General features: G+C 34.4%; 1 protein-coding gene across 4 annotated transcripts in view; it reads left to right on the top strand.

The window, feature by feature from the left end:
* The window catches only part of DIAPH2 (diaphanous related formin 2), a 243,189-nt gene that overhangs the window by 30,898 nt on the left and 196,879 nt on the right, over positions 1-15,412 (top strand). For all 4 annotated transcript variants that reach the window (XM_080366036.1, XM_080366037.1, XM_080366038.1 and 1 more), the window contains 10 exons: positions 2,126-2,265; positions 2,603-2,677; positions 2,763-2,832; positions 4,079-4,215; positions 5,159-5,267; positions 7,922-8,032; positions 10,158-10,276; positions 11,219-11,335; positions 12,404-12,522; positions 13,956-14,020. In XM_080366036.1, the coding sequence (XP_080222162.1) occupies positions 2,126-2,265; positions 2,603-2,677; positions 2,763-2,832; positions 4,079-4,215; positions 5,159-5,267; positions 7,922-8,032; positions 10,158-10,276; positions 11,219-11,335; positions 12,404-12,522; positions 13,956-14,020 (1,062 nt within the window). The remainder of the gene's footprint in view (positions 1-2,125; positions 2,266-2,602; positions 2,678-2,762; positions 2,833-4,078; positions 4,216-5,158; positions 5,268-7,921; positions 8,033-10,157; positions 10,277-11,218; positions 11,336-12,403; positions 12,523-13,955; positions 14,021-15,412) is intronic.

Raw genomic sequence — 15,412 nt, forward strand, 5'->3', positions numbered from 1 at the left:
AACCCTCAGTTTCTTTGTACTTGGCTTTTACCTTAGTCTTATTAGATGCTCTCACATAAAGCGTATCTTTCACTGAGACCTTGTATCTCAAAGTAAATAATAAACGTATATATTAAAATCTTATCCATGCAAAGGCATAGCATGGTATTCCAAACAATCTGTCTTTGTACAGGGAAAGAAAGAGCACCTGGTTGTAGCACTCCAGTTAGCATGGCTGTATGTAAGAGTGAGTTAAGACTGAGCAGTTGATTGTAGAAGAGAACAGAAAGTGATCCTGTTAAACTGAGAACTCTCTGGCCTGAACTGGAGTATTTGGGTGAAAGTTTTTGAGAACAGATTTTTATGAGACGTCTTTAGTGACCGTGTGTTTTGAAGAGGCAGAGGAAGAAAGGAAGGGGAGATGATTCTTTATTGCTATGCAGTTAAAGGTGCTTAGTCATAGAAACAATGAAGTATACCTGTCCTATAAGGCATGGTAGGGAGTCTTAGGATATCATGCTGTGAATTACTCTAACTTTTCATCTATTTTAACTGTTATTGAGGGAGTCGTAGATCTTCTGAAAACAAGGGGCTAGACAGAGGAGAGGGTCCTCACTAATGTCCTTGATGTATAGGAAAAGGACACAGCAAGAGCACACCTTGGTTTAAATGTGAAAGAAATTGTAGCAAAGACCTTAAATGTTTCATCTTTTCTGGAGCTTGCAGCAGACTACAGCGGAAGGGCTAACCCACAGGAAATAATCTTTTTGGAAAACCAAATATATTTTGTATTCTAGAGTGCATTTCAGGGTCTAGTTTAACATGTAATGACAATGTAATGAAGTTGCCATTATCTCCACAGATTTTATGGCTTCCAGGAGTGATTCTGTTCTCTGCTTTTACTTTTAGGGATTGGGGAAAGATTGTTGTCTGAAATGACAAAAACTCTATCCAATATTGTGTAGATGGTGTACATTAGTTACACATAAAATTTTTTTTTTGCTTCCATTCAATGCAATAAATGGCATAAAGCTGTTCCTGTTTTCCAGTTTTTTACCTTATGGTCTTTCAGAGTGATGATCTTTCTGAACTATGGTGATTTTTAATATATATGCTAATACACATACCTCATTTGAAGTCAGTTCATACTCTTATAAAGATAACCTCACCTATTTTTAATTCTTTTTCCTTTGGTGGAAGAGCATCTCTTAGTTTAGGAAGTTGATCATGACAAATTGTAGTTCCTTCAGTATCCTATTTACTTTGTCTGTCTTGGTCCTTTGATGTGTAACTGGCATGTGTGGTCCAGCCAAAGGTGCTATGCGTGTCAGCAAGAATCATCTTCACAGTTGACATGGTCCAGAGGACACTGTTGTCTTAATGAATTCACAATCTGTGTCAGGTTTTTGTTTTGTTGAGGTGAGGACAACCAATCTGAAGGTATATTGTGAACATTTACTTAGTTCTGTTATGTGCATTAATATGGAATGTACATAGGTCAAATTCGTTAACTTAAATGTAGACAAGTCATTTTGTCACAGTCATACTTAGTGTCATGTTTGGAAGATGAACGGTAAGAATTTGAAAAGAACAAACCAGAAACTTCATAAGAAGGGTAGCTTTTTTAAAGTGAGGCAAATAGAAGATTACAGTAGTCAGAGAAGTTCCTGATATAATTAAAACCAAATACTTAAAAATCCTGTTCTAGGTCAGGCACTTCTTCATAGTGCTTTTACACCCATGACATCTTTATCAGGTTCCCTTCAACAGACCGTTTAGAGCTAAGGAGTTTTAGGAACTGCATATTAATCATAACCATTCTTCTGAGATAAGCCTCCTGTTCTGCAACTTGTCAGAGCTGTACAAAAGATTAGTTGCACCCTTCGGCAAAATGTTTTGTGTATTGTTTACAGATTTGAATACTACAGCTCTAAAAACTGACTATTGGATATTATAATACTGAAATACCTTGTAGTTAGTTCTTCATTATAAACTTTTATAGTTAGTTATATAGTCAGGTGTTCTTAGTTATACAGGGAAAACAGTGATTTTTAAAACTCACATGGAAATACTGGTGTTAAGTGTTGTCATTGAAATGCTACTATGATCAGTATAACGTTAGGCAGCATTTTGTCTTCTGTGATAGGGTGGACTGAAAAACAGCAAACATGAATGCACACTGTCCTCGCAAGAATATATTCATGAATTGCGATCTGGCATTTCAGAAGAAAAGCTTCTTAATTGTCTAGAATCTTTGAGAGTGTCTCTAACCAGTAATCCAGTCAGGTAAGTAATAATTTCTGCTGTACTTTTTAAGCATGCTGTTTTTGTGAAGCAATAGAGAGTTGTGTGAGTGTTGTCGTGTGTGTCCGCCCTGCCCCCCCAAACCAGGGTCATTAGAGTAATGCTTGTTGGTTTGGTAAAGTAGTTCTCAGCATTGGAAAAGGATGAGTGAAATGTTTGCAGCTGTCTGCACTGTCTTCTGCCTTTCACACAGGTTTTCAACAACTTGAGACTTAAAGCAGTGTCTATAGAGATGTACAAGCAGTATTCGAGACATAACTTTGCAAGTTTTATGTTTGATTTAGTAAATAATGAAAAGCATTTTTCTTCCTTTTTCCAGCTGGGTTAACAATTTTGGGCACGAAGGCCTTGGACTTCTGTTGGATGTATTGGAAAAGCTTCTGGACAAGAAACAGTAAGGACTCGGATCATTTGAAGGGAGGGCTGGGGGACCTTGTGAAGATCGTTTGTACTTATGTTATTTTCCTCTCCCTTTGAAGGCAAGAAAGTATTGATAAGAAGAATCAACATAAACTTATTCAGTGCCTCAAAGCATTTATGAACAATAAAGTAAGAAATATTTTCAATTCAAATACTTCTAGCCTGACTGTTTATTGTTGACTTCGAGATCTGTGTAGCATGTTGAATCTCAGAAAAAGAAAGAAAGCTGGTATATCCAGTGTCTGCTGACTCTGGAAATGTAGGTCTTAAATGTAGCGTAACTTGTTGTTGAGAGTCTTGTTCATAAGCCTTTCTGAATATGCATTTTGTTTTAGTTTTGCTTCCAAAAGATCAGTAATAGTTAACAAAATAATTTGCAGACAGGGTGATACTGTGAATTAAACGTAAGTGAATTTGGAATTATTTGCTTTTGAAATTGAAAGGAAATTATTTCTTGCTAAAATTAAATTTCAATACATAATTGTTTTTGTTAATATAATGTATTCTTCACCTTATTTTAAATTCAGTATGACTTAGTATCTTTAGCTAATAGCTACAGTTTTTAAGTTGGTAGGCAGCAGGTAAAAGATAAAACTTCAGTCTAGTTTAAGCTGTATTAAACTTGTTTCTGATATGGGTTCTTCCAGTTCACAAAGTGGAAGTATTCTTTCTAGAAGTTGATCTGTTAAACTTGTAATTTTTCTTTATTCATAGCAAAATCTAAAGTGTTATAGTGATTAATTCTTCCCCCCACTGTAGTGGGAAAAGTAAACTTAAATGGTTGCATGCTTCCCCCCTGCTATTGCTACAGTTAGATCATAACTTGAAACAAATACCTGATTTACCAACTATCCTGTAGTTAATGAAAATGGAAAATAATGCTACTTTAAAATAAATGTTAATGTATACAAGTTTATGTGTACAGAAGGTAAAATAGAATAGACAATAAAAGAAGATAGTTGTTTAAAAAAGAATTTCAACCTCTGTTAGCCAGTGTGTGGAAAATATTGACTTAACCAGCACTTGTTACAATTATGGGGGGAAAAAAATGAATTAATTTTTTATGCTGTTGAGGTGTTTCAGATATAGATAGCAAATAAAAATGGATTTGTCTTCTGGTGGATACCTGATTTTAGAAGTTTATGATATCTTGCTTAGGAACTGACTTTTCCTTAGGTGAAAGCCTCAAATGTAAGGTTGGAAAGACTGACTTGTGTCCCCCAGTGGTAATAGCCAGAAGGTTTTAGTAGAGTATTGCTAGACTTCATATGGGGGGGAGTCGTGTGAGGATTCCTGAGGATCTGAAGCCCAAAGGTGACTATGAGTATTCAAAGCAAATACTATCTTTTCACTGTAAACTTTTTATTTCTTTAAGTACGGATTGCAAAGGATTCTAGGAGATGAAAGAAGTCTCTTGTTGTTATCAAGAGCAATTGATCCAAAGCAACCACACATGATGACCGAAACAGTGAAAATACTTTCTGCTATCTGCATTGTTGGAGAGGAAAATATGTAAGTAAGATACCGAAACAGATTATTTTGTTTTCATGTTCATGAATTGTCAGTTTGGACACAGGTGAGAACTTGTCAATGAAACAACATAACCTGTGAAGTCTTTACTTTCTTAATGTTAAAATGAAAAGAGACTTTCACCTTTTTTGATACATTAATCCAATATTAATCTGCTACTGAGCCTATGGGGGGGGTTGAGGTAGGGACATGTCCCCAGAGGAGGGGAGGTGAATTTCATTAAATTTGAAAAGTACTAATTTGACACCACATGTTAAGATCTTTCATTAGTTTTGAAGATAATAGTATAGCAATAAATACATGTATGGATTTATGAAAAATATCACCTTTCTGCCTAAACATAACAGATTAGACAGGGCAAAAAGCTTACGTTTATAGCTGAAGTTTTGAGTAGTTCAAATGATAGAGTTACGTAACACATGCTCGTGGGCTTTTTTAAAACAAAGATATTTGGCACGCGTTTACTTTGAGTTATTGAGGGTCTTAGTTTACTGAAGATTAAAAATGGCAAACTTCATGTCTTCTATGCAAGAAATAGATAAAACCATTATGATTTCTGAAAAGACAATTTATTAGAACTCCTAAATGTTAAAACATTAGCTAGTACCAAGTGCACAGTCTTGCAAAGGTAGTGATTTCACACACCCCCACACACCCCACCCCTTCTGACTGGTTGTTTCTTAGCTGAATGTCACAATAACATAGAAATTCATTCACCTTTTTTTTTAAATTCAACATTAATCTTGTAGATATTTTTTACACTTGGTTCTTGGTTTGTTTTCGATTTCATATAGGTAAGTGTAGATAAATGCATTCAGTTTCTCTTCAGCGCACTGAAGTCTGGAGTTGTGTAAATAGTGGGCTCTATCTTTATAAGGAAAAAGTTGGCTGTGGTGTGTTTTTTGACAGTTTATCTTTCTCTTAGTCTGGACAAGCTTTTAGGTGCTATAACAACTGCTGCTGAAAGGCACAATAGGGAACGTTTTTCTCAGATCGTTGAAGGACTGGAAAACCATGAGTTCTTACAGCTGCAGGTGGGTTTACTACTTTTTTTTGATGCTAAATAATAATTAAGAAATGATCTAAGATACTGGAAAACTGTGTATCAGTTTATGATCTTGAAATTACTTACCAGCAAAATATTTTAGTGGTATTACTCCAGTGTTCAGTAAAAGAAGAAAAATAAATAGAAGTAGCTTGCTGATACTAGATTTTCTAATTTTTCATGGTATGAAAGCAAGAAACTCACTTAATTGTCCCAAACATAGAAAAAAAGTCTTGGCCTTAATAAAAAGAGGATAAACAGTCATATTCCTTTTCTTGGATGCCAGATGTAGCACTCAAGGCATAAGCCTGTGAAAGCATTTTATTATCTTTGTCACTACTTTATCTTCTTGACCGGGAGTTTTATGTGGTTTAATGGACCAATAAAATTTGAGCTCTCAGTCTGTCCCCCAAAATGTTTTAGTTATTGTTACTGGAGCCCTGAGGAAGCTGGAGTTTAAGGAGTTGGGAGGCAGTGCTCCCTGTATGTACCCTGGCTTTAGGAAACGAGCCTGAAAAAGTATTATTAAATTGCATCGCTTGTTTAAACACCCTCTTTCTTCCCAATCTTGCCTCACCCAAAGTAAGCAAAAACTCCTGTACCTGTGGCTTTGAACTGATTCCATCGAAGTAATGCATTTGTAAAAAGACAAAACAAAATTGTGTTGTGCTCTTGAAGTATTTCAGTTTAATTAGAACTACAACTGGAATGCCTTAAGTGAGCACACACTTCAAGTATCTTGCTGTTTAAAGTACCTGTGGCAGGCATATACTTCCAGTGTAGTTCACTTTTTTTGTAATATTACTGAATGACGAAATAGATAAGCATAGATCGTATTAAAATACAGAAGAACTGTGCATTCCTTGATGTGTCTGACACCTGCCCGTCATCAGCCACTAGTGCATCTCTAGGGATAATCTAGCAAGTTTTTAAAAGGATTAGGATTTTTATAGAATAATAAACAGTATCCTGTGCCAGTAATCTTTACTGAGTCACAGCCCCCATCACCTGTTAATTGCTGCTTGTGTGTCAGTAGACAGTTTTTTTTATTCTCTTTATACACCTGAATAGCCAAAGATTTTTGGTTGCTATTAGAATGCAAGCCTTTTTAATTGTTTGTTTGGTTTTTTTGGTGGGGTGGTTTTTTTTGGTAATTACAAGTGTTTGCACAGATACCAAGTGGCTGAATATTTTGCTGAAGGACAACTTCGACTTATTTCCTTCTCATAATACAGTACTGATACATAATCTGTATTGTTAAAATTTGTATTTCAGGTACCATGGCTGAAAGATATGGAAAATAGAATGCAAGCAGGGCAGGTGTAGCTGCATGGAAGGGATAACTTCTTCCATTATTAGATCATATGTATGTCTCCTATAGTTATCTTAATGCTATGGTTACCATCAGTAGTTATTGTTTCAGAGCTGATGTGTTAATGATGTTCAAGAAGTTTCAATAAATGACATGTAATCTTAATTATGCTATCACAAAAGAATCAATTTTGAAGTTGTCTCCTACTTTTATGACCTTGTTGATTGAAAGCAAACAAAACCGACCACAGAACCTACCTGCCCCCCACCCCTGAAACCTCACTTACACGTCAGTAAAGGTACAATTGCAAGACTCATTAACTTGTTTCTGACAAAATCATTCTTTACTTGTAATGTATTAGCACAAGCCATTAAGCCAGTCTCTTCCGGCAAAAGCAATCAGGGCAGATGGCACCTCTTCTCTCTATTAATTTCAAATTGGACATGTACTTTGGCTTGTTAAGGCATGTCATAGTAGTAAAATAACAAGAATCATTCAAGCGAGCATGATGATACTACATTATCTGAAGTTGCAGCTATATAAAGGGAGTGCCTTTGAAAGAGTCTTCTAATAGAAATTTAAGACTCCATAAGGTGTTTCATTAAAACTAAATAGTGAATGTAATTAAAACAGGAAGGGCGCTTTTATCTGACTATTTTTCTCTGCAGCTATTGATTTCTGTTTGTTTAATTTATTTTTTTTCCTCTAATGCTACATCTATTTGCAGTTTACATCTTTTTCCAAACTTGGTATTTCCCTGGAGTCCCATTTCAGTCTTTTAACGTGGATCAGCACTTTTGGCATTATGATATTGTCTACCTGTTTTAAAGTAAATCAATTAAAGCGCACAGCTGTTCAATTAAAGCATTAGCCAGTATCCTGAGACTTTAGGCGTTTTGCGAAAGTGCTGTGCAGGAGTAGAAAAGAAACCTGGTGATGTGAATTATTTTGTGTATGGGTGTTTTTGTGGGGTGGTTTTGTTGTTTTTGGTTTTTTTTTAAAGTTTCAATTACTGTATAAACAGTTCAGGGTTTTTTTCGAATTGGTGAATATTGTGGAGGAACAGAAGGAGCTGTAGTATGGAAATAACTTTCTGAAATAAAGTATAACCCTTTATGTGATACAGTTTTGACGTGGCAGAAGCATTCATGATATGAAAACAAAGCAGTGTTTGATATTGCCTAAATTAACCAAAATGTTGCATGTGTGCTGCATAATAAATAACACCATCTCTTGATATTTGGTTTTATAATTAAACTGAAATAGTCAAAGGCAGTATTTATTTTCATTCTATACATACTAAAAGTTTTTGCCTATGTTTCTGATAACAGGTAGCATGTATGCAGCTCATCAATGCCCTTGTTACGTCTCCAGAAGAACTTGATTTCAGGATACACTTGAGAAATGAGTTTTTACGATGTGGCCTGAAGAAAATACTGCCTGTAAGTAATTTGTATATAGGAACTGATGATCTCAGTCAACTGTTTGTGAATGTTGACGATAACAAAATTGGTTCACTGAGAGCAGCAGATGTGAAAGATGGAGGTGGGGAAGGTCAGACCTGGAAAGGGCTATCAATCTAAACCTGCTTTCATTCTGCATAGCTGCAAATGTAGGCTCTCATGAGCTATGTAACCCAGAATAGTAGCTGAAATAAGTCAATATATTAGAATTTAGATTGGGGTAGTCAAATTTAGCATAATGAGCTCAAAGCACAGGCAGTGAATGTGAATCTGGCTGTGGAACCAATTTTGGATTAACTTTCTTTGTATATGCCATTCCTGTTGTTTTCTGTGAAATCTGTTTTTATGTAATCTGCCTTCTGAAAATGCATTTTGAGTTTTTAAGGAAAAACCAAATTGACTCTATTGTATTTGAGACTGCATGTCTTCTTGCAGCTGCATGGAAGTATGTCTTTATGGGTGCTTGTGTATGAATGATTTGTGGCTTACAGGTAGATTTATAACCAAGAAACCCTTCTGATGCTGACATCAATATATATTAAGCTACTAAGCAGTTTCTCGCAAAAGATGACAGAAATTAAAGAGTACCTGCTTATATTTGTCCAAAGCAGAATTTATACTGCTGTAAGTTGTAAGGTACAAAGTTTTGAATCATTAACATGAGTCAGAAATAAAAACTTTCAGTATTTATTACGTTCAGCTTTGAAATTGTTCCTGATGAGTGTATGTTAATTATTCTTAGGGTATGTATTTAGGTTTTGTGTCACATAGATACATAGTTGTGATCTACTGTGTATTTGCTGTGGCACATATGAAAGCCTGAAGGCTTAGGTTTTTTTAATGTATTAAAAGTCAGTTTACATCATAAATGTGTAAAATGTTTTAGGAATTGGGTGTGAGTTAGGTGGCAAACAAACTGAATAGTAATAATCTTGACAGAAAACTCTATGAAGGGTGTACTGACATGCTGATATTATGAGTTTAAAAGCAATTAATATTTAGTGATAACATTTTCTAAAATGCTGAACAGCTATTGTGTTGCAGTTTTGTCGCTAGTAGGTTTAACTAATGTTAATATAAGCTATAGTATCAACTTAGTCAATACCATCCTGCTGTTTGTTTATTTGTAAGATAATAATTAAATACACATTGAACGCAGATCATTATTCTGCAGGGAATGGATCTCCAAGGTAAAGGGTTTGTTTTCTTTTTTGCATTAGAAAGCAAATTTCTTATTGATAAAGCATCTTAAAAATACTTAATGCTCATATCTGTGCTTAAGGGTAAATTTTCAAGGCATTTATAAATGAGTTTATTGAACAAAAAAAGAGTCAGGAGAAGGATTAATAATCTTAATAATCTGTCCACATTCACAGTAGCCTTCCCCGGTTTTCAAACATGAGAATTGGTAAGACTTCCTATATTTTTTGGGAACATACATGGTTGCCGTTCAGTTTGTCCATGTGCAGTTATGACATTTCCAGGCCAGTTTTCATTGAAAGTATGGGGTGTATTTCCACTAATGGCTTTTGAATTGGTTTCCTTTTTTATGATTTGCCCAGTAGGAAGCTAAACTTGGTTATTAAGCATATTGGAGAAGTTGCTTTTATTTCTTGGAAGAAAAACAAATTTTTCCCTGCTCCAAGTACTAGTGTTGGGGTATTTTTTTAATACTCAATATTACTGTGTACTGTGGATGTTTTTATGCTATGATCTAGATAGATAACAGAAACTGTAACATAACTTCTGTACACTTCTTTAGGCTTTTCAGTTAACTTTAATTAATGGTTTGAAATACCTTTATGCTATTTTTTAAAGAAACTCTGACATTAACAAGCATAAGCTGACTGTCCCATTAAGAGAACTCAACTCAATTAGAAGGCTTTATGTTTGTTCTGCAGCCCATACCTGCTATATTTGCTGATATTTTGCCTTAATTTTTCTTAGCTGTGCAATTATAATAAAAAAAACCCAGGCACTGAGTTACGGCTTATTCCTGTTCCAAAGGTTAATGTCTTCTATTTTGTCATGATATAATCTTTGAAAAGGGGAATTCTTGCTTTAAAAAAGGGAAAATTAAGATATACTATGCCTTGAAAAATAGGGCTTGAAAGATAAGGATAATGAAGAGCTTGATATTCAGCTGAGAGTGTTTGATGAGAACAAAGAAGAAGACTTAATTGAACTGTCACATCGTCTCAATGATATCAGAGCTGAAATGGAATATCCTTTTATAGAAATGCCTTTATAGAAATGGTGCTGTAACTTGTTGCACCATTTAATAACTTTACTAAACATAAGCTAGAATGGTCTTGTGTAGTTTGTCACAGTTGTGTATCTTACAAAGGACTTTCTCAAGCAGATTTCTTTTAATTTCTTTTTTATTAAAAACTTATTTAGAAACTTATTGCTGAAGTTTGCCTGTCAAATGCAAATGATTGGGAACTGAATTAATTTTTCATAAATAAAATTACTAAGTTAAACTCTAGCTTGCATGACATGAAGGTATAAAATTATACCTATGGCAGATTATAAATTAGAAGAAAAATGAGGTTTGATAACTAGGTTGGAACAAAACTTCTGTTATGTTCTTAAGCACTTAAGATGCATGCCTTCTCTAGTTGTGGTGAAGCAGTAAATTTTAAATTACCAAAGTTCAGAATGGTTGCTTGCAGTTTTTAAGGGTACTGTTGGTACTTAAGAAGCAAAATAAGATAGATGCAATCAATGAGAGGAATATAAAATCACTAATAAGCAATGCTGTTGCATTACAGAACAGGTAATTACAGGTAATTTGCTTCTTTAAGAAATTAAAATGGTTTACTAGTGTGGATTTGCCAATAGCCTGGCTCACTTCAGAATGAAAATGAAACCATTGTGTAAAATATGTTTAGAGGACTCTGTGCAAAGTACCTTTTTTCTGAGTAGTAATTAAATGTGTCTTAATTGTTAAAAAGGGGTCAGAGTTTCTGTGGATAATCATAGTGGAAAAGGACTATTTAGTAACAGGGGTAGTAGTTCAGAGTGTTGAAAGGTTTTACTTGAACAATATGAACAGCTAGGTAACTGGATGTGGGGTGGGTGTTTCGTTGTGTAGTGGGGATTTTTGTCTTGTTTTTAATTTTTGTTTTATAAGTCCTTTTATTTCCTTAACAATATTTGCACTGATGTGAATGAAGTATTTCATCTGCTGTATAATATGTTGAAAGATACTTCTTCTGAAAATTACTTCTTGTCAATTCTCCAACATTTCCTTCTCATCAGGAGTGATTACTATGTCCGGTAAGTGTTGGCTGTCAGGTTTGAATTTTCGAGGGGGCAGGGGGAAGGATAGAAATCAAGACCCTGGTAAACAGAGTAGCTCATAATTACACATGAATAGTTGCTCTGTTACTGATGTGTTTTTTGTCTTCCTGCTCAAAGTTAATATTGAAAAGATCTTGTTAAATAAAATAATGCTTATTTCAAAGACTTCAACCTCATTCTAAAACCCTCACCCTGAAATATCTTAACTCGTTGAGCCCCTTTTCCTTTTTACAAGTTTAACTTCATGACTTCAAAGAATATGAAAGTCAGTTACATAAGTAATAATTGAAAAGACTTCCACAGTGCCTTGTATCTTGTCTTTTCAATGTAAGCTTCCTATGTGCATCTCAGAGTGTCTTAGCAGTGTCAAAGTACCACATAAAACCCCCTTGTTCTAAGAAGTATTTTTTTAATTGTAAAAAGATAATAAAAACAATTCATATGCAAGATGATAAAATTAAGAAGTAAATTATAACCTGAGAAAATCTTAATTTTTTATAATTTCTGTAATTTGGAAGATGATGAGTTTAGCTTTGAGGGTTTGCTACTTTAAGAGCTCACTGATATGTGAAATTGAGATGTAATACCTTGCGCTGGTAAGAACTAATAACTTTGAGCACAGAATTTCCTAATCTTAAATGCTCCTGATGTTATGCAGAGATTTACATCAAGAAATTAAGTGAATAATTAACTCATTTTCTAAGTAATAGAGTACTGGTACTGTTGCCTGATGGAATTCACTGTGTTCAGAATGTGCTAAATAATTCTTGCAGCATATATTGAAAATAATAAAGACGTATTGATTATTGTCTGGCAAAGGATAAATGAAAAGTGTATTTTGTGGAGTCCTGAATTTCAGATAGCCTTCTGAGAAACTGAAAACAGTGCTTTATTAAGTGCAAAGATGGCTCTTAACTTGATCCTTTTACCAGCAATTGTACAATTCATATATTAGGGGTTAAAGTTGCACTTTTTTTTTCCTCTCCACATTGCATAAGTGATTTTTCATGTTCTTATTAACTTGTAAAATGTTTTCTTTGTTAGACCTCAGTATTACAAGATAATAGAAGAATGTGTATCACAGATAGTATTGCACTGTAGTGGCATGGACCCAGATTTTAAATGCAGAGGAAGAATGGATGTGGATTTCACTCATCTTATTGGTTTGTATACTATAAGCAATTTTTCCTTGTTTTACTGAAGTGTGTATTTTTCTTCGTATTCTTCTGTCTAGACTTAAACTGATTGTGGAATTTTTTCAGTTTTCTGGAAATATGCATGTAAGGTACAGGTGTACTTGTGGGAAGACCACATCAAAGGCTGCACGCTTTAATATAATGACACTGACAAAGATTGCTTGTCCAAGTTTGTATTCAGATATAAGTCAAGACAATAGTCTTAATAACCATATATTTGCTTGTTCATAAACCCCATGATTTTCAGGTCTGTTAAAAATAGCAAAATTTACATAAGCATTAATTGTTAGTGGATTTATAATTGTTACATGGTTCATTCTAAGAATATTTTCTGTAATACTTTCTAAGTATTTGAGGTTTGTTGAAGGTGAACTGATCGGTTAAAGCACTGAGGGACTATGGATGTTCAGGTTGTGGGAACAAAGCAGCTGAATAAATACTATATCACTTAAATGGTAGTTATCAGCATTTAGAAGTTTTTATGCTTTTCTTAAGATTGGGGTAGATGGTATTGAAATACAAGGGCATCTCTGGAGTAAGTATTTCATAGGGGAAATAATTATTGGAGAAGGCGTTCATTTGGGAAAATGTGTTTTCGGTGATGTGACAAAAGGAATGAAGAAAGGATGTTGTACATGTTTACTTTGGGGGTGGGTACAGGGAATTGATTTCTAAAAGTTATCTTGCATATCTAAGAAATTTTTCTGCATTTTCTGTTCACTTATGACTCTAGGAACATGATTACTTATTCTTACAGTAAGATCTTGCTTTCTGTTTCCACTGACCTACTAGTTTTAGGAATAACTGGTTTGCCTTTCCATGCCAGTTCCTACCTATGATATATAGTTACTTCTGTTTATCTCACCTATAAAATGTTTTACACTGCATGAAAAGTCAATAGAAGTGCTTTGTACCATTGAGTGAAAAAGCTTGTGCTTTACCATGTGTCCAAATCCTCCTTGCCTACAGAATAATTTTACTGAAATAATGAAATGTTTGACTTTTTGATTCCTAATCTGGAAAGGAGGCTTTCTGATTTGAAATCTCAGAAGTAACTATTTCTTCATACTAACTGAAGAATTCTTTGTTGTTATTTAGTAGTAGATTAATATAGAAGAGAAGGGCATGCAAACTGGCATGTGTCAGAGGCAAACAACTATGATGATTCATCCTCAACTTTCTTGGTCATGTGCCTTTAACACTTCTTTTAAATTTACAGGTTTTGTACATCAAAATAATTTACCAAATATTTTTTCAGATTGACTTAGTTATTAATTGTATTTTTTTTTTTGTCTGGTGCTTTTGTGTCATGGGGTAATAGGGTAATTATGGTTGGAAGGCACTTGATGACTGTGATACGTTTTATCTGACTTCTGTGTGGTATTTTATTTAATTTCTAGATGCCTGTGTGGACAAAGCTAAAGTAGAAGAGAGTGAAAAGAAAGCAGCAGAGTTTTCCAGAAAGGTAAGTCCTAATCATCACTCTTTTTAAGGTATGGAACAGAAGCCTGACAGGAGCATAGTAGGCTTGTTTCACAGCAGAAACTTAGTGGAAATGTGTAGATAGTGCATCTTACAGGCAGGATGTTCTTTCACATTTAATAGCTCTTTAAGTTTTGGGCTTTCCGATGTGTGTGTGTGCAAGGCTCAGATTCAGTTTACTCTGAATTCGAAAGCAGATGAGTAGTATTAGCTGTACATATCTTCAGATATATTCCTCTGATGTAGATAACTGATGACAATAATTTTGGTTGTTTTTTTTTCCTGAAATACTTAGTCATAGTTAAATACCTACAGTGCATGTATATGCTTTCAAACAAAAAAAAACCCCAAGGTGGGGGAAGTGGTCATTGCTCTTCATCTAGCTTTGTTTTAGAACCTGAAAAAAGTTACTGAAAAGCAGTGTCATTCAGTGTTTGAAAAAGCATCAACTATTTAGGCACAGAGATGCTAATGTTAAAATACTGCTTTATTTCCTAATAATGCCCATGGTAAAGTATTCCATTATGACGGAGCGTAATCTTATTTCCTTATTACTCACATTTAGGAATCTTACAGTGCATTTTGGAACCTCTTTTGCTAACAACTTGATCCCTCTGCTCCGGTTCTCTTCTAAGAGAAACTTGATAACTGAGTCCTATTTTGGTCATGGGCAGATATAATTTATGACTGGATACAGAAGAGATTAAACATTTAAAATTATTCCTGTAGGAAGAGTTGCAGCTCAGTGTATTTCTTGTAATAATTTTTTTTGGGGGATATTTCTAAAGAAATTGATGCTTGTGCTTCTACTTCATCACTGTTCGTGTTTGTGCTGAAAATACCTTTATACAACGTGTTTTCTCAAGTTACTTGAATTTTTATTTCCTAGATTATGTCAATGGATAATTTGTTAATCTCAGTTTATCACACCCTGTCTAAGGATATGAAATGCTGAATGTACTGTGTTAGCTGCAGTAGTACTAAAGTTCATATACCTTGTTATTGTGTATTCAAAGCTTTGAAAATTTTGATTTTTGCTGGTGTGGTGTAAGAAGCCTCTCGCAGGCCAGAAGAGAGTACATGTTCTTGAACATTATGATTACAAATTTCAAATGAAGGTTTGAATGAAGTCATTACTTTTTCTGTCTTCAGTGTTATATGTGGATATATTTTCAATAGGAGCTATGGTGTCTAGGCTTTATAGAAAGCCATTTGTTGTGATGCTTCCTTGACAGTTATTTATCATGATGTATTTTGTCAGTAGAAGTCAACACATGTTCATCCTAGCGATAACTTGTCTTGTGGAAGAGTGAGTAACAGCAGCTCTTAAAGCTGCTAATAATCTTTAAGGCTTAGCAAATAGTAGTGGGATTAT

Source organism: Falco punctatus (genome assembly GCF_963210335.1).
Source record: "Falco punctatus genome assembly, chromosome: 15".
Lineage (NCBI taxonomy): Eukaryota > Metazoa > Chordata > Aves > Falconiformes > Falconidae > Falco > Falco punctatus.